Here is an 18,098-nt window from a genome sequence, read left to right as displayed (position 1 = left end):
CACCCCTTGGAAAGTTCACGTGACTGTGACTGTATCAGAATTTTGCTGCCCGACTGGTAAGTTAATAGGTCGCATTTTAAAATGCCTGGAGCAGAAAAGGTCACGGAGGCACCTAATAAAATCTATTCAATGGGATTGGCGGACAGTGGATGGGGTGGGGGTATGAAGAGCAGGGGAAGTGAGAAAGTTTATACTAAATAATCCCTGTGTGTCCAAGGTGTTAGCCCATGCTGAGAATAGAGAGAACCAAGGTAGACCCCAGACGTTTTTAGCAGATCTCAATAATAAACGGGATTGAAAAGAAAAAGGGGGCATGTGACAGGGGAAAGGTGGGTTCAAATTTCTTCAAGGATCCATACCACATTGTGCTGAACTCAAGGCACAGATGACTTATTTTCCTTCGAGAGCTTCCATAAAGAAAAGAGACTCGAGACCAAAGACGTGTGCCCAGCAGCACGCGGGTGTCTGCCCCCGGGGCAAGCGCTGGCCGATCTTTTCGGGTCAAGGGCTGCCTGTGCGCCCTTGACTCTGCTCCCTGGGGCCGAGGCTGAGACATTTGGGAGTTCTCTTTGAGAACGACTGTGCACCGTGTCACATGCAGCCTCACGTCAGCGAGCCGCACCAGCTCTCCCTGGCGTTCTGATGCCTTCTCAAGAGGAGCGAAATCCAAAGAGCTTATTAAAGTCGGGACAAATTACATCTCATTTCCCCTGATGGGTCAGGCTTGCCGCTTGGCTGAGGGAAGGAGGAAGAACCAGGCAGGCTGGCCGGAAGCCTTATTCTTCCCGAGGCGGGGCGTTTCCAACTGTTCCCATGGCGTCCTGACGGACTCCAGAGTTATGTGCGTATACGTTCCAATAACTTTCCAAATTAGGCTGACAAATAATTAATTTTATGAGTTATTCTCTTCCCCTCTAATATGCAGACATTTAAATTATTCTCTTTGCAGCTTCAAGGGCCAATTCAGGCCTGCAGGCTTTCTCTACACGCAGCACCAGCAGCCGGGGGCACCCCAAGCCCCAAGCTCACCGACAGGGGCTCCCAGGGCAGCAAGCATGCTCAGCTGGTGCCCAAACAGACCACGAGCTGAGGGTCTGAGGCCAAGGGCCCGGGGAGCTGTGGAGCCGCTTGCTGCTAATTCTTTAGTAGGGGGTTCCCAAGGATCGTGGGGCTCTCTGCATGCGGCTGGCTGTGAGACAGACGGTCGTACAATTTTATATCTAGAACTTTCATATCCTCTGGGTTTGACTCCGCAGCAGGAGTCATTGCAAAGAGCGAGGCAGAAACCGCCAACTACCCTCTACTATCTGTCCCCCCTTCCTTTCTTAGCAACAGACAGAAATGTATCTGGCGGAAAGAGCACCTTTCCAGGCTTCTGGCATGGAGATATTCCGTGAATTGTAAGCATGAGTCAGCAGTAGATAGGACTTCTAAGAAAGTTCGTCAAAGGCAAACATACTTGCATATGTGGCCACAAGGTGTACCCCTGTGCCTTCCTCATAGAATGTGGACACGACCGCTGGCATCCCAGCAGCTAATGTGCAACCATGAGGCAAATGCTAAAGATGGCAAAGCGAAAAGAAGGAGCCTGACCGTCCGGTGACCATGGAGCTGCCGCTAAGACCCTGTGCAGCTGAATGCCCACTCTTGGGGAGAGAAAGATAAAAACCCACCTCTATTTTGTTTTAAGCTGTTATTTTGGGTCTGTTTCTAGCAGTTGGACTCCATTTCCAACCACTACAGACAGCTGAACCCCAAGGCCTCTGATGTGGCCCTACCACGTAGATCCCAGTAAAGTCGCTCTTTATGTCGATGGCATCTTCCTCTGTCTCGAATTGCAATCTGAAGCATGCTCGCAACACGGGTCTTGTGGATAAATGGGGGTGAGCACACATCAGTGACGCTGCTTTCTTCTGCAGCTCACTCTTATTTCACAAATGTTAGTCTCTCCTCGCAGCCTCGGCCGCAAGTCCCAGGTTTGACTCTGTGTTGGGTGTGTTCCATGCCACAGCCCATCACTGAGCACACAGCAGGCACACGCATCGGTGCCACGGCCCGTCACACAACACTGAGCACACAGTAGGCGCACAGATCGTTCTCGAGATTTTACTATCAGCAGAGAGGTTGCGCCCGTTTCTTTCTGAACGACTGCGGCTGCAGAAACATGCAGATACAGTAGGTTCCAGACACTGGGCGTTGCCACAGAAGGAGGAACAAGAACAACCTGAACATCCAGGATACTGGCTAAGAGCTCAGGGCTCTCAAGGCCTTTCTCTCACAAGGAGTCAGGGCAGATGAGCTTGAGGCTCAGAAAGGTTGATGTGCTTCTGGAAGGCAGGTAAGTAGTAAATGTGGAGTTAGGCCCTGATGGACTAGAAGAAGGGGCCGTTTCTGGGGGTCAGCAGACAGACAGATGTGTGGGAGGACAGCTCACAGCCCTAAATTATTCACGGCCCCTCACTGTGGCCATTTTCCTTTCTGATGCGGCCCCTCCCAATCAGATCACTTTCTCTCTGGTTTATTCTGCCCCCACTCCAGACCAGCTTCCCCGCCCCCACTGCCCGTTTCTTTCCAACTGCAAGTCTAAACGCTCTCTTACTTGTCTCCTGTCTCGGTGGGAACATTGGTTCCGGGACAGAGTTTACTGGTTCCCTTTTGTTCGGCTGGGGGCGGCCGACCAGGACGCTCCCGACGACGGGGGCCGGACGGGCGCAGTGTGAGTGCACACGCTGTAGGGCCGCTGCCTCCCCTGCTCGTGCCCTCTCCTGATACCTGACGAGTGCCACGGCCAAGCCCAAGGGACAGTTATGCCAACACTGTGGTCAGCAAGGGCTCCACCCTGATTTGTCCTGGGGCTGAGGCTTGCCCCTCACAGGAGGGTCAGGCTCAGAGGCTGTCGAACGCCTGAGAAGCTCTGTCCAGGGCCCAAGGGACAGACGTAGGGTTAGGAGGCGGGGAGGGTCTGGAAACAGAAGCATAGGGTCCTTTCCCCAGGGCGTTAGTCACGTGAAGCACACAGGAAGAGTCGGGACCACACGTAGGGAGAGGGCTGCACGCCCTGAGGGAGGACAAGGGCGCCGTGCTGCCTGCGACCATGCCGAGGTGAGGAGGGCACAACATCAAAGCAAAAACGCCCACAGAGAGGGGAGGTGTGAGTCACGACCATGGGGCTCTGGGCTCCAACGCCAGCCATCCAACGCCCAGACCAAGAGAAGAGGAGCCAGCTGCCAAGCCAAGGTACGGACGGGAAACCTGCACGCGGCATATTCAGGAACTTGGGCTCGGCAAGAGTGAAGAAAAAGACAGACACTGGGAACCGCTAATGGGAGTCCCGCTCGCACCAGGACGAGGAAAGCAACTCCTTCCAGGGAGCTGAAGCAGCCTTAGTCAGCTTCTCCATCCGGACGATCACCGCATCCAGAGGTGGGAGCCTGCCACGCCGGCCCCGCGCCCCGGCGCTTCAGACCAGCTACATCGGGGCCGGCCAGCGTTCGGCTTGCTTACGCGCCAGTGGTTACACCGGACCTGCCCTGTTCTGTCCTATCCCCGCCAGCGAGCCGAGGAAGCAGCTGGGCCCCCCCGCCGTTCACACTCCAGCGACCCAGGGACAGGTGCATCGCGTGAGCGTCCTCTGCCCCGCGGTCTCGAGGCACACGGAGGGAACAGAGGCAAAGTACTGTGAAAACTATGCAGCACCACCCGAAAGCGCCAGCCACGCCCTCCTCGTGGCCTGCGTCACAGCAACAGGGAACTAGTCGGTTCACAGCCAGACCACGTGCCCTTCGGTCTGGAGTTGCTGAGGCCGCGGGGGGCCCCCAGCTCGCCCGCACAGCCGCTGACGGGTTCGCCTTCCTAATACAGCATTTTGCTCATGTTGCTCCTGGCCCTCAACCTTTAATGGCTCCCAAGTACGAGCCAAACTCTAGGGCCGAAGCTCTCCTCAGCTAGGTGGGGATCTGCCCCTCCATGCCCCGCACGGGACCCGAACACACCAGTAAGAAAATGAAGCAGTCCTAGTTAACAGTAATAGGCGATTCTTAATAGCAAATTCATTATTTTAAGTATTTCCAAATCTACCGTCATTAGGTAGGCGAATTAAAGCAAACATTAATTGTCCAGGTACTTAGCCGTCTCCATTTTCCGGTGAGTAATCGAGACTCACGTGCGGACGAGGAGGTCCTTCCCGGCTGTCTTGCATGTTAAGTATTTCCGCCAGGCACATATCTCACCATGGAGACAGAACTGACTTAATTTATAAAGGAGGCTTTATGGACTTATGGACGACGACAGACAGCCGATCGATCAGGGGTGATGATAACGGTAACGGTATGCAATATCAAGGAACATGAGGTCTCAGGCATGATTTGGGGAGAGACGTGGGCAGTTAGAAATATCATCATTTCAAAAAGGTCAAGGCCTGGTGGCAGTAAAAATGCCTAAGCAAATAAACCCACACCTGTGAGTCGGGAGAGGCTAAAAGTGCCTCTTCCCGAATGGGTAGAGCTGTCGATTTTGTGGGGAAACCGTTTTCCCCGGGCAGGGACTGGGGTGCCAAGACAGGGTCCATTTTCTCCTGCTGGGAGCACCGACAGTGGACGGTGCTTCCAAACGCCAGCGCTCCCTGGGGCTGAGACCCGGGTCCTCTAGAAAACAGTGGGGGGCTCAGCCATAAAACGAGGGGGTTGGGTCGCAGCATATGAAGGCAAGACCCCACTGGCTTTACAACATCCTGACTGGCCGTTTTCGGAAGGGTGCTGTGGGGAGGAGTTTTTACCCACCTAGTAAGTTATTTGGCTTGTATAACAGAAAAAGAACCGCCCCCCCCCAAAAAAAAAGGCACACCGAGTTGCAAATTCCATTACCAATAATCATAGTGCATTACTAAACACAAAATTCTAAATAATCGTTCTCTTTGGAAAACGCTCACAGTATCACATGGGACTCCACGGCCAGCTTTACCATGTAATATACCATTACTCCATTTAGAAAAAGGCAATTCCACAGATCTTTCTGAGAGTAAGTGGGCTAACTAAAGGATGTGTGTGGATACTCGCTGGCCTAAGTGCCCAGAAGAAAGCATCTGGAACGTTCTCTGTGCCCCTTCTACAGTATTGCGATAGTTGAGGAATAGAGAAACTCAATTACAGGTGAGGAATTCCCTTCTACTTGCCCCCTGGAGGACCAGGTCCTTCATCTTTATTTCTAATTTTTTTTTTACATGTATTTATTTTTGATAGAGACAGAGCGCAAGCGGGGGAGGGGCAGAGAGAGAGGGGGACACAGAATCCGAAGCAGGCTCCAGGCTCGGAGCCGTCGGCACAGAGCCCGACGCGGGGCTCGAACCCACGAACCGCGAGATCGTGACCCGAGCCGAACCCCCTCATTTTATGGCTCAACCGACTGAGCCGCCCAGGCGCCCCTTTCATCTTTCTTCCAACGTGCTCTCGTCAAACTCGACGCGCCCTGCTCCCCGACAGAGACCGTGCAACCTCGCGGAAAAGCAAGCTTACCTCCTTGTAGGGTGTACTCGGTCACGGCCCTGCTGAAGACTCCCAGGCCCGCCCCGTTGTAGGCTGCCACCTGGATTTCATACTGGGTCCAGATGATCAGCTCTGTCACCAGGCAGTAGTTGACCTCCGGGCTGGTGATGTTCCGCTGCTGGTGCTCCCCGGGCAGGCCGGCCAGGCGGTACCTGCATCGCAATGTGGAGAGACGGCTGGAACCAGGACGCGGGGGTACCCGCACGGATTCCACGCAGTTGGAGGGAAGCGGAGTCAGTGAACAAGAGTGAAGCCAGAGGTCGGCCCCGGACAACAGCGCTTCCTAAGCCAACCCCTCAGACGCGGTGTCACTGAATCTCACAGCGATTATGAGCTCTGGGCAAAATGGAACCGACTGTGTTACTGTGGAATGCGACTGTGTTACGGTTAAAGAAAAATTATAGCTTTTTAGTGTAAGTCGCCTGGGGGGCGCGGTGACTTAGCACCAGAAATTCCAGGCACGGCTCCCGTGTCGGGTGTTGCCGTAAATAACGATTGTGGAGGGACAGCTTTCCTCCCGTGGTCCTGAAACGTGGGGAAAAGCAGAGAGGCGGGAGGCCCGCTGCCTTTTCCGTCTAGGGATTCTAGATTTGTTCACGCAGCCCCAGAACCAGAACGAGTGGCTTTCGGTGGTGTTCCCACTTCTAAAATACTGGTCGCATGCTGAGGTGGATGGGCTGGGCTGTTTGTTAGGGGGCCTTCGTGGACGAAACGGGCACAGGGTTCCGTGTACGGCTCCCGATGGTGGCGGGGCTGGCTGCGGTCGCCAGGCTGCAGCAGACACAAAGCGGAATTCTTGTGGCGTGCACCTGACCCTAATACGGTGCTCTACGCCGATTTCACCCGTGCTCGAGAAGGAACTGTGTGGAACAAGAGGAATACTTTCCACGCTGTATCTGTGTTCAAAAGTCACATGCACGACTCGGGACTTAGAAAACGTATAAATTAGGCAATTGCCACGTGTGCTACCAAAGGGCTTTTGTGGCATTATTCGGGGTAGTGAATGCTTTTCACAACTTGGGTTTTTAGAAGTGCACTGGTTCCCCAGGGTGGAGCGCGGGGGCGGGTGGCGGGAGACAGTGCCTTGGCCGCCACACAGCTCCCGAAGCCTCCAGATCCTGTCCGAGCAGCGGCTCTTGGCTCGGGAAGATGTGGCTTTGTCTGACGAGAGGGAGAGGGTGAGGGCCGAGGGGACACAGGGCAAGAGGACTCTTGATGGCAGGTTGGGGCCACGGGCAGAGCGCCTGGGCACAGAGGGGAAGGCCCAGCAAGGCTACTGCCGTCGGTGGGGGAGGGGAGAAGAAAGCCAGAATTGAGGCCCTTCAAGGGAAAACAGAGCTCTCCAAAGAGGATGAAAGCACAGTAGGAAGCACAGAGACTGCAACATGAGGTCCTTCGAGAAAAGCAGGACTTCCCGAGGGCAGCCTTTCAGCCACAGACCGTGTGTGCAGGTGAGACCCGTGCGGTGGGAAAAATACGAGATCAAGAACAGGCAGAACTGGAATAGTGAGAAGGTCCCAGGCCCCCTCCTGCCTTCGCCTGAAAGGAGGTGTGGCTTGCCTGGCGGGAGGCGTGGGGGACGGACGGTGATCCCGTGACGGGCAAAAACAGGGGCCAGTGCCCCACACCACATTTCTGCTTTCCTGTTCCATCCACTTCTGACACCGACTGACTTGATATTCCTTTACTGAACTACCTGCGTCCCAGCGGGGGTTAAGTTCATTTATGTAACATCACGGCCTTCAAGGCAGCGGCCCATGGGGACGCAGGCGTGGCACGGGACAACCCGCAAGCCAGGTACTCCCACTCAAATTCCCCATCTACAAAATAAACAGCACCGAGACGGTGAGAGAGCCGTTTGGAAGAAGGCAAGGATTGGCCCCACGGCAGCACCAGGGCGCCCTGGCGTGTGAATGGCGCCCAGGACCACTCATAATAACCAATATGGCACATACCGGGCAGTCACTTGAGAAGATCTCATTAATGTGGAGGCATCTCTACGCACGACACATTCCAGGGAAAAGCAAAGACGTTAGCTCCAGAAGGAGCTGGGAAGACGACTAATGAGCTGGGCGGCCTCAAGCAAACTCTTAACTTCTCCGAACCTTGGTTTAGAACTCCCGGGAAGGACATAATAGTGGCCTTCCGCTGGGTTTTCGTGAGAATAAAACCAAACGATGGGCACAAAGGAGACGTGACAGTGTGAAGCACCCTGTAAGTATTTCTGGTTATGAGAACACTGCTCATCCAGGAAGTACGTGAAGCCCGTATGAACCGTATCTCCTGGACCCTTGTTTATAGGATCGTGTGGAACAGACCACAGGATTCATGTCTTAGAAGCGGCCGCCCTCCTCTCCTTTCTGCAGCAGGCAGGCTGGCCCATTCCGACCCGCGGCTCGGGTGCTTTTGTAACATTCACAGGATGTCTGGGAAGGTCACAATTAATAACAGAAGCACAGGGCATCGCCCTCTCACTGGTGGGACACGTTGCCTGGGAGACTGTCTCGCACAGAACAAGATCATTTTTTTATATGGAAATAAACAGAAGAATGTTTTTAAAGGACATAACCCCTATGCTCCTCTCAAAGAAGCACCCTGCCCATTATTATAAATATTTTATTACTGTGCACACATCCTAACTACTTCTCACGGCCAGAGCCGCGACGGTGATTTATTTCCATTTTGTTCTTCCATGGGCTGTGCTAAGGCTCTGACACAGAGTCTTGTGCCCTGGAGGATGCACACTTGCAAAAAGAGCTGATTTGCAGACCGGAGGATTATTCGGAAATGTTTCCAAGCAAATTTGTTTTGGCATGGGTCTTTAATTTCTGAAAACTTTGATATTCACAGGCCTTGGATAGGGCACCCTCATTTTAGGACTTCCTTGATTTAAACCCCTGCAAACACAGATGCCCTCCTTCCCAGCACTCGACTCTCCCAACATATCACAGAAAATCCTTTTAACAGTGGTAATCCCACAAAATGGAGAAATGTGCAGTCCCCGACGGGGACTTGTAACATCAGAGGGGTTTCATTATTAAGCCCCACGCCCCGAGCCTGGTTCTGCAGGCTGACTTTTAAAGTCCTTACTTGGCAGCTGGAGCCTGAGGAACCTTTTCTGTGTGCTCAAGAAAAGAAAGAGGCGGCCAAAATGACAAGCATGTGAAGGGCCGGGTGGAGGGCAAGGCAATGATTTTCATTAGCTGATGAACATGGGACAAGAGTGACAGCTGAAGCGAGGGCCCAGGAGCGGGCAGGAGACCTGGGTGGGGGGGTGGGTGGCCAGCTAGTTTTCTAGAGGGATCTGGGAACCGCCCAGAGCCCACAGGTGCCCCTGTGCCAGGTCTCTTGTTGGAAGGGGGAGGACACTTGGAGGCAGAGTGACCAGAGAGACCCCGAGTGCCGATTCCAGCCCTCCAGCCCCCGTGGGCCCCTAGGGGTCACACTTAAACCCCTTCAGGTGGATAATGGCCTAGCTTATGTTTAGAGGACAATTCACATGCTTGAGGAAGACTTGAGAATAGCAGGAAGTGTTGGTGATTGGCTAATTATATGTGCACGTGGATGAAGGTGTGATAAATGAATGGATGATTACATAAATATATACTGGAAGGAATGGTCCTCCACATGCAAAGATAACGGAGCTAAAAAAGCTATACCTTCATAACTTCTTACATCTGTCTAAGAGATTACATCTAGCCCCCTGAGACCTTTGTTCACCCATACTTTCTGGTCACACGCTCAGAATGGGCGGCAGAGGCCTGGCATTGGGAGGAAGGGAGTGGCGGACACCCGCTGGGGAGGCTGGGGAGGGACACGCAGTGCATGTCGGTGAAGAAACGCGTCCGTGGCTACACGGTCTGTTGGAAGCGATTTCATAATAGCCCTTCGAGACTGCTTTTCTTTCTCCTGCTTGCTACTGTGTCAACAAACCACTGCAATGATCACATCTGGTGCAATTTCAAAATTAGCAGTAGTTTTGGCAAAAGGGACTCCTTGTCTCAAACCCAGCCGAGATCTGGGAGAGTCCTCTCGACATCCTTAGAAGCCTGACCACCCTCACAAGGCAGAGAAAACAAAGCGGCCACAACGTGGGGCCACATATGGCCTGCAGAAGAGTGAGCTCGGCCTGCACTGTGGTCCAAAACGGGCCGACTTCATTTCTGACATTTAAAAGCTGTGAGATCGCATGTAAAAAGGTAGGTTTTTAAAACATTTCTTTGAAACACTAGAGGGCCTGGCAATACTGAACAACGTGCTAGCCAGCATGGGAACGACTGGCTAATGATTAAATCGGTTGCACTACTGTTAGTTAACAATCATTACAGTAAATAACGTGTGCCCCTGGATTCACGATGGAAAGCACACCCTGACCCCGACTCATCATGTCCCCCTTCAATCTTCTACCAAACGTCACCATCGGCGAGGGGTTCTGGCGTGCACATGCTACGGCCGGACATGCAGACGCTCTCTGCAAGGCCGCCCCCAGCGAAACAGAGCCCTGACTCCGTGACGACAGCCTCGAGCCGGCCGAGCACAGGCTACTCGCCTGAGGATGTACCCGCGCAGCACCCCGTTGTGCTCCGTCTCTGGGGGCGGCTGCCACTGGACCATGATGGACTGATTGGTACGCCCGCTGGCCACGATATTCTTCGGGGGAGCGCTGGGCGGCTCTTCGGGTAACACCAACCTAGACATAAAACATGGGCAGGGAGAGACAGATCGGCACCCGAAACAAAGGGTCCCCATCTGCATTCTCTGTCTCACTGAATCTGGAGCCCAACTACTTTAGAAAATCGAGGGATGAACCGAGCAAAGCACACGGCTGATCCTGCCAGCGGGACAGGCAGGAAGCGGGTACAGCGAAGGCAACGTAACAGAAAACCGACTACGCGAGCACCAGGGCAGGCGCGGGAGGTGACCTGACTCTGTCTGAAGGAGCGGCACCTCCGCCCGGGAAGGGATCGTAAGCCCAAGCGGGCCAGTCTGCAGGCCCACGGCCCGAGACTCCTTCCAAACTGTTTTTCCTTTCGCTCTTTCGATATTTCTCACATCACACTCCCACATTTTGAAAAAAGTCATTGAGAGCTCAATCATGCCATGATTCGGGCCCCGTGAACGCTCAGGCGGGTTGGGGAGGGCACGCAGGAATGTGTGGATGGGAGGAAGCCATTTTCACAGGTCACATCTGAATGGGCTTCCACAGCAGCCGCCCCAGGGCTGGGGGAGCGGCAGGGCCACTCGGGGATGCGACGAGCCCGGCCCGGTGTTTACTTGTCCCAACAGCGGCACCAGCTTCCTTCGTGCTGGTGGCCGGGGTAGACAGAGGGCGCAGAAACACCGTTGGCTGTGCACTGCATGTATGCAGAGGCCTGTGCGATCCGGGACGATCTGTGTCGGCCCCGCCAGGGCACCACGGAAGTCTACGAAACTTCCCTCAGAGCGATTAGGGAGAACCCCGCTAGGCCAACACACGAGGGACTGTGTTTCTCTCTTGGTTACAGTAATTCCTGCACACGTTGTGGCCAACGTCGCTAAGGGGGCAGGGTGGTTCCTCGGATCTATTTCCTCCTCCTAACTGGACGTTCCGTCTTGTTTTCAGGCCCGAGCTGCCCCTCGTCACCACGGAGGGCCGCGCGCTCACACACCTGCTCGTCTCTGCGCTGTACTGACCCTTGCCCACTTGATTCACGGCACACACCCTGAACTGATAGGTGCGAGCTGGAGTCAGGCCGCGCACGGTGACGCCTGTCATCTCGGGGCCGACGTTTGACAGATGCACTTTCCACGGAGAGTCTGAAAGAATGAGCAAAATGAAATCAGAACCATACGAGCACACGTCTGAATGATAACGAGTGAAGGCGAAACGCGTCCCCATAAAGTTCTCTCATCTGCTTTCCTGGGCAGAGAGAGCAGACAGCCCCGTGTGACAGAAGTGGAAACCAAGGCTCGTGGCCACATGGCTAACAGCCGGTAGCCTGTGGGCCTGGCGTGAAACTCGGGGGCCCACTCCAAGCCCGGCATACCTCCCGTCGTCCCCCATGCTGCTGTCAACAAGTGAAGGAATTTTTTTGCTCAACCTGCATGTGGCAGTTTAAACGCAACCAAAATATTCCTCGCTCCTGCGCTCTCTGTCAGCTCACACGGTTAGGCAGATTGCAGATTCGTCTCCCAGAAAAGGATGCCGCACATGTCACCAAATGATAAATAAAAACTATATTCATTAACATTTTAATAAAAGAGGAAATGAGCATGATAAAGACAGATGGGCTGTGCATTTTGCAACCCATCTGCGTGGCGGCCCATTACAGCACCGCACCCCTGAGTGGCTTTGGCTGGAGGGAGGCGTAATGAAATTTGCAGCGAGTTTAGGATATCTTTGCACCCAGCCCGCGGGCAGGTGCGCAAGAGCGACTCCGTCAGCCAAATGGGCCCTCGCCTGGATGGCTTCAGGGGATTCTGCTGGGCTCCTACACCTTTGTAGGATTTTTTTTTTTTTTTTAACAGAGTTTAAACACGCTTTTTGGCCCCATCGTTTCACAGAATGATGCCCCGGAATAAACAAGACCTGGCAGCGAATTTGAACACCCACTGTCGCTTCTCATTTGGAATCGTCAGGACGCCAGAACCGCATTTTCAAGTTATCAGTGAAGTGAAATGGGGAGGTCGGAGAGGGGGCTTCTTGCGGAAATCAAACTGTCTTGTTCCTTGGAAGAGGTGCCAGACTCCCTCCCTCTCACCCACACCGGAGATGGTCAGAGAGGCGAGGCATGATTTCCACGATGGCGTCAGGCGAGGCTCACGTTGTCGACGCTGCGGGCTGTGGGCATGGTCCACACACAGCAGAAGAACCCAAGGACGTGACGCTCAGGACTCACAAGTCCGTGCTGGGAGTGCATCGGGAATGCACGCTGGGTCTTTGGGAGTCACCACGAAGTAGCTACAAACCGCTTCACAACGAAATGAGGCTCTCGAGGGCAGCCTGCTCACAGGGAGCTGTCTACTGCTAAGCTGGACTTAGCTGATCCCCCAGCAAAAAAGTTACGCTGCTCTGCAGCACGAAGCCAGTTGGGCTACAAAGGCTGAATCTTTTTTAATTATTTCAAATAAAGCTGCTTCCAAAAATGGCTTTCTGGGAACGCGGTCCTCACCACCAGCTGGGTATTTCAGTGTTCTTGGCCTTTGATTCTCGGTGATATAGGTAATCTATGCTTGATGAAGGTCCCCCTCTCTTTATGTTTCCTTAAAACTGCCACGTGTGCATCCCCAGTTAACTCCAGAAGACCTCACAACAATTTGCCTTTTTGCTTTGGGAGTCTGAGACCCTTCTAGAAGCACCAAATGGCTCGTGGTGATCTGGTTCGCTAAGCAGGCTCCTGTACAGAAAACAGCCATTCGTCCACACGGCCCGTGGAAGAGGCTTCTGTCGCATCCACGCAACTGGACTTGGTTGGGGAGCAGGGCCCGTCCCTGCCAAGTCACAGTCCAGTGGAGATAGTTTTCATTCTGAAGACAACACACACAAGTGTCCACGGCTGGCCACCACTCTTTCATGTACAGGTGTCTATTTCTGTTTGAGTTTCTTCTGTAAAAAGGGTCGGGGGGAGGGCAAGTCAAAACCACAGTGAGACCCACCTCCCACCCAGAGGACGGCCACTCTACAGAAAGCAGAGAATGGCCTGGGTGGGTGAGGACGGAGAGAGGCTGGGATTCGTGTGCTGATGGTGGGACGCAGAATCGTGCACCTGCTGGGGAAGACAGTATGGAGGCTCCTCTAAAGACTAAAAAGAGAACTGCCATTTGACGCAGCTGTTCCACTTCAAAATACAAACCCCAAAGAGCTGAAAGGAGGGGCTCAAAGAGCTATTTGTTATGAACCCGTCTTCACAGCAGTATTCACAACAACCAAAAGGTGGGAGCAGCCTTAGCGTCCGTGGATGGATGGATGGATGGATAAACCAAGCGCGGTCTCTCCGTGCACTGAAATACTATTCAGCCTTGATAAAAGAAAGAAAGAAAGAAAGAAAGAAAGAAAGAAAGAAAGAAAGAAAGAAAAAGAAAGAAAAGCAATTCAAACACACACTCCAACACAGTTAAGCCTTGAAAACAAGGCAGTCACGACAGACAGACAGTGTAGGATTCCGCCTCTATGAGGTCCCGGAGGAGTCAGATTCGCAGACACAAGGTCGAACGGCAGCTGCCAGGGGTGGAGGGAGGGGGAGACGGGGAGTCCCGTTTAATGGGTACAGGGTTCCAGTTTTTCCAGATGAAAAGAATTCTGGAGATTGGCGGTACAATGTGAGTGTACTTTAACACCACTGAATTGTGCATTTAAAACTGGTTAAGACAGCAGATTTTATGTTATGCATCTATTACCGCAATTAAACATTTGTTTAAATGGTAAAAAACAAAATGGGGGAATAACACAACTCCCAAGACAGTCACGGTGAAGAAGAGACGCGCACTGATGCCTCCAGCGCAAAGCCTGGCCCGCGGTGGATCCCAGTGCTGGACATCCGGCCCCCCTCCCACCGTCCCCTTCGCCCCTCCCACCTTCCGCTCCCTGTTCTGTGCCCCCGACGACCTGCCCGGCAGGGCTGGGCTCTTTCTTACTCACGGGGCGATCGCCCTGTTCTTCTCATGGGGGCAGCTCCAGGCCACCTCTCTGTCTGGACCCTGCAGCAGCCCTTGCCTCTGTGTCCTGAGTCACAAGGCTCCACACCTGGGCAGACCTTCCCTTTGGAAACTTCCTCCCGGACTGCTCTAATTCGAGAGGGCCGCCTACTCGAATTAGAGCGGCACCTGGCTGACGCGGTGCTCGATAAAACGTCCTTTCTCTCCTTCTTCTTTTCCCGTAGAGCCTGGCAGTAAGCGGACGGCTCACCTGCTCGGTCAGGTACACCGTATGGCGCAAGTTCAGAAGGGGGCAGAGTCAGAAGGACGGTGGGGGAGCCCGCGGACTGAGACGGTGAGTGTCGGCATGGAGGGCGGGGCAGGGGCACCCTGCAGAATCCCTCCCAGATTCTGCCCAGTGGGATCTGCTCCTTCACTCGGAGTATAAACAACTCCTCAAAGTGTGTAACCCCACCGGGGGGGGTCTGCTGATGACAGGCAACGGGGCCTATTAGTCTGCCCTGTACCCTGGGGTCCCGCTCAGTCTGCGGGCTGCATCTACAGAACTCTGTATTTATTCTTTTCCTTCTTCCTACTAGAAGATAACAGGTCTGGCAGGAAGAGAGATTAAACCGAGCGCTAATACAAATGAACCTGATCCATCTCACAGGCACTCTGATGTGTAGCAAAACAAGAAAAAAAAAAGTAGTTTGGGAAGGCTTTGCTCATTCACAAGCCTCTGAGCTGCAAGCTTGCCGAGACTGTTAAAATTTCAATAGCAGGTCTGCTCCTGACAACCCATAAGCAAAATCCCTTTAAAAGGTTCTCCTCCGGGTCCTCCGAAAAAAGTACTACAAGATGCTGTCGGAGGGGCTGGAGTGTAGCGGATTCTTTTGACAAAGGAAACCATCCCATAAAAGTTTCAATAGCTTTTTCCTCCCCTTCAGGGATGCCTCCTGCCCTCTGATCTAGAAGCCTAAGGAATTTCAGTCTTCCCCAGTCGGGCTATGAAACAAACCTCTGCTCCGCAAAGAGCGTCACTGATCTTCCTGTTACCTTCAAGTGCCCAGAACCCCCGAGGAGGTCACCGCTCCTTCGCCCTGTCTACTGGTGAAAAAGCTGGTGGCTTTCGACCTTCACAAATGTACTGGGAGCTTTCTCCAATAAAAAAGAGCATTATCATGTTCTCAATCAAAGGTATCTTAGGAAGGGAAATACTTTTTCAAAGAAAAATTCAATTGCCACAAGAACCATTATTATCATTATTAATGCCCGAGGTCTATATGGCCGCTGGCGGTCTGGAAGCGTGTTTGCATCTGTAGGCACATGGATCTTCTTGGGGAGAAGGCATCATCTCCTCTCTGACAGATGAGGAAACCAAGACTCAGGGACACAGAAACAACTCCTCCCAAACCTTACAGGCTGTCACTTCCCAGACGTGGGGACGGATCAAACACCACTAAAGGCCGAGGAGCTGGGCTTCCAGCATCTCCTTGTGAGTGAGTGGGAAGCACCCAGCAAATGCCCAGGCACCCCTGACACACACACACACACACACACACACACACACACACACTCTCTCTCTCTCTCTCTCTCTCTCTCTCTCTCTCTCTCTCTCAGAGAACGCACAAAGCCAAAAGCCGAATGCAAATTCACTCCAGTCTCTGGGCAATAAAGGAGATGCAGGAACGCATTAAATGACACCACACGGAAGCAATCAGCCAAGCCCCGGACTTGGGACATTCTACAGGACAGACGCCCTGGCCTCTGTACCAGGCGAGGGCAGGGGAAAGGGGGGTGAGGCTCTTGTTGATGAAGCAATGGATGGACCTCATTTGGATCTGGATTTGGATTCAAAAGAATCAACTGTGAAAAGTCATTAAAAAAAAGAAAGCATTTGAAGATGACAAAAGGAAATGAAAATACATTCCATGCTCATGATTAGAAGAACAAATACTGTTAAAATGTCTGTACTACCCAAAGCAATCTATACATTTAATGTAATTCCACCAGCACTTTTCACAGAGCTGGAACAAACAATCCTAAAATTTGTATGGAACCACAGAAGACCCCGAATAGCTGAAGCAATCTTGAAAAAGAAAAGCAAAGCTGGAGGCATCACATTTCTGGAACTCAAGGTGTATTACGAACCTATAGTGATCAAGACAGTACGGTCCTGGCAGAAAAACAGACACAAAGATCAATAGAACGGAATAGAAAACCCAGAAATGAACCCACAACTCTATGGTCAACTGATCTTTGACAAAGCAGGAAAGGACATCCAAAGGAAAAAAGACAGTCTCTTCAACAAATGGTGCTGGGAAAACTGGACACAACATGCAGAAGAATGAAACTGGACCACTTTCTCACACCACACACAAAAATAAACTCAAAATGGAGTAAGGACCTAAATGTGAGACAGGTAACCGCTAAAATTCTAAAGGAGAACAAAGGCAACAACCTCTTTGACCTCAGCCGCAGCAACTTCTTAACACGTCTCCGGAGGCAAGGGAAACAAAAGCAAAAATGAACTACTGGGACCTCATCAAAATAAAAAACTTCTGCACTGCAAAGGAAACAATCAGCGAAACTAAAAGGCAACCGATGGAATGGGAGAAGATATTTGCAAAAGACATATCTGACAAAGGGTTAGCATCCAAAATCTATAAAGAACTTACAAAACTCAACACAAAAAAAACCCAGTTTGAAAATGGGCGGAAGACATGAATAGACATTTTTCCAAAGAAGACATCCAGATGGCTAAACAGACACATGAAAAGATGCTCAACATCACTCATCATCAGGGAAATACAAATCAAAACCACAATGAGATACCACCTGACACATGTCCGAATGGCTAAAATTAACTTAGGCAACAACAGATACTGGCGAGGATGCGGACAAAGAGGAACCCTGTTGCTCTGTCAGTGGGAAAGCAAACTGGTGCAGCCACTCTGGAGAACAGTATGGAGGTTCCTCAAAAAGTTAAGAAGAGAACTATCCTATGGTCCAGCAATTGCACTACTAGGTATTTATCCAAAGGACACAAAAACACTGATTCAAAGAGATATATGCACCCCAATGTTTATAGCAGCACTATCTATAATAGCCAGATTATGTAAAGAGCCCAAGTGTCCATCAACTGATGAACAGATAAAGAAGATGTGGTTTATATACACAATGGAATACTACTTGGCAATGAAAAAGAAGGAAATCCTGCCATTTGCAATGGCATGGATCGATTTAGAGAGCATAATGCTAAGTGAAACAAGTCAGTCAGAGACAAATACCATATGACTTCACTCACATTGTGGAATTTAAGAAACAAAATAAAGAAAGAGTGGGGGAGAGAGTGGGGGAGAGAAAACCAAGAAACAGACTCTTAACTATAGAGAAAAAACCAAGGGTTGATGGAGGGAGGAGAGTGAGTGGGTGATGGGCTAGATAGGTGATGGGGATTGTGGAAGGCACTGGTGATGAACACCAGGTATTACGTGTAAGTGATGAATCGCTAAATTCTACACCTGAAACTAATATTACACTTTATGTTAACGAACTGGAATTTAAAGAAAGACATTTAAAAAAAGCAAGTAGAGACATTTAAATATGGACTGAGTATAAGATGATATTAAGGATTACCACTAATCTTGTTGGGTGTGATGTCCTTTACTTGAGCTATGTAGTGAATCACTTAAGGTTGAAATGACATAACATCTGGGATTTTCTTAAAAATCCTCTAGCAAAACAAACAAACAAGGTGGGGACTTGATGAAACAAATACGATAATATGCAAATGGTACTGACAGCGAACACATGAACGAATATCCTGTACCTTTGTGTATACGTAGCACTTTTCATAATAAGAAGTTCCTAGAAAGTGACTGTTTTGTCACAACATTGCCAGCACTGAGCACTGTGACCGTATTAAGTCAGACATTTGGTAGA

General features: G+C 51.7%; 1 protein-coding gene across 1 annotated transcript in view; it reads right to left on the bottom strand.

Moving 5' to 3' along the window:
• SDK1 (sidekick cell adhesion molecule 1) overlaps window positions 1–18,098 on the bottom strand; it is a 530,611-nt gene that overhangs the window by 168,757 nt on the left and 343,756 nt on the right. The window contains exons 15-17 of the mRNA XM_042972313.1: window positions 11,189–11,336; window positions 10,090–10,230; window positions 5,511–5,692 (exon numbers count right to left, since the gene is read on the bottom strand). Of these exons, the coding sequence (XP_042828247.1) occupies window positions 5,511–5,692; window positions 10,090–10,230; window positions 11,189–11,336 (471 nt within the window). The remainder of the gene's footprint in view (window positions 1–5,510; window positions 5,693–10,089; window positions 10,231–11,188; window positions 11,337–18,098) is intronic.

Source organism: Panthera tigris, chromosome E3, assembly GCF_018350195.1.
Source record: "Panthera tigris isolate Pti1 chromosome E3, P.tigris_Pti1_mat1.1, whole genome shotgun sequence".
NCBI lineage: Eukaryota > Metazoa > Chordata > Mammalia > Carnivora > Felidae > Panthera > Panthera tigris.
The sequence above is the reverse complement of the archived record's forward strand: the minus strand, read 5'-3'. Positions and strand labels throughout refer to the sequence as shown.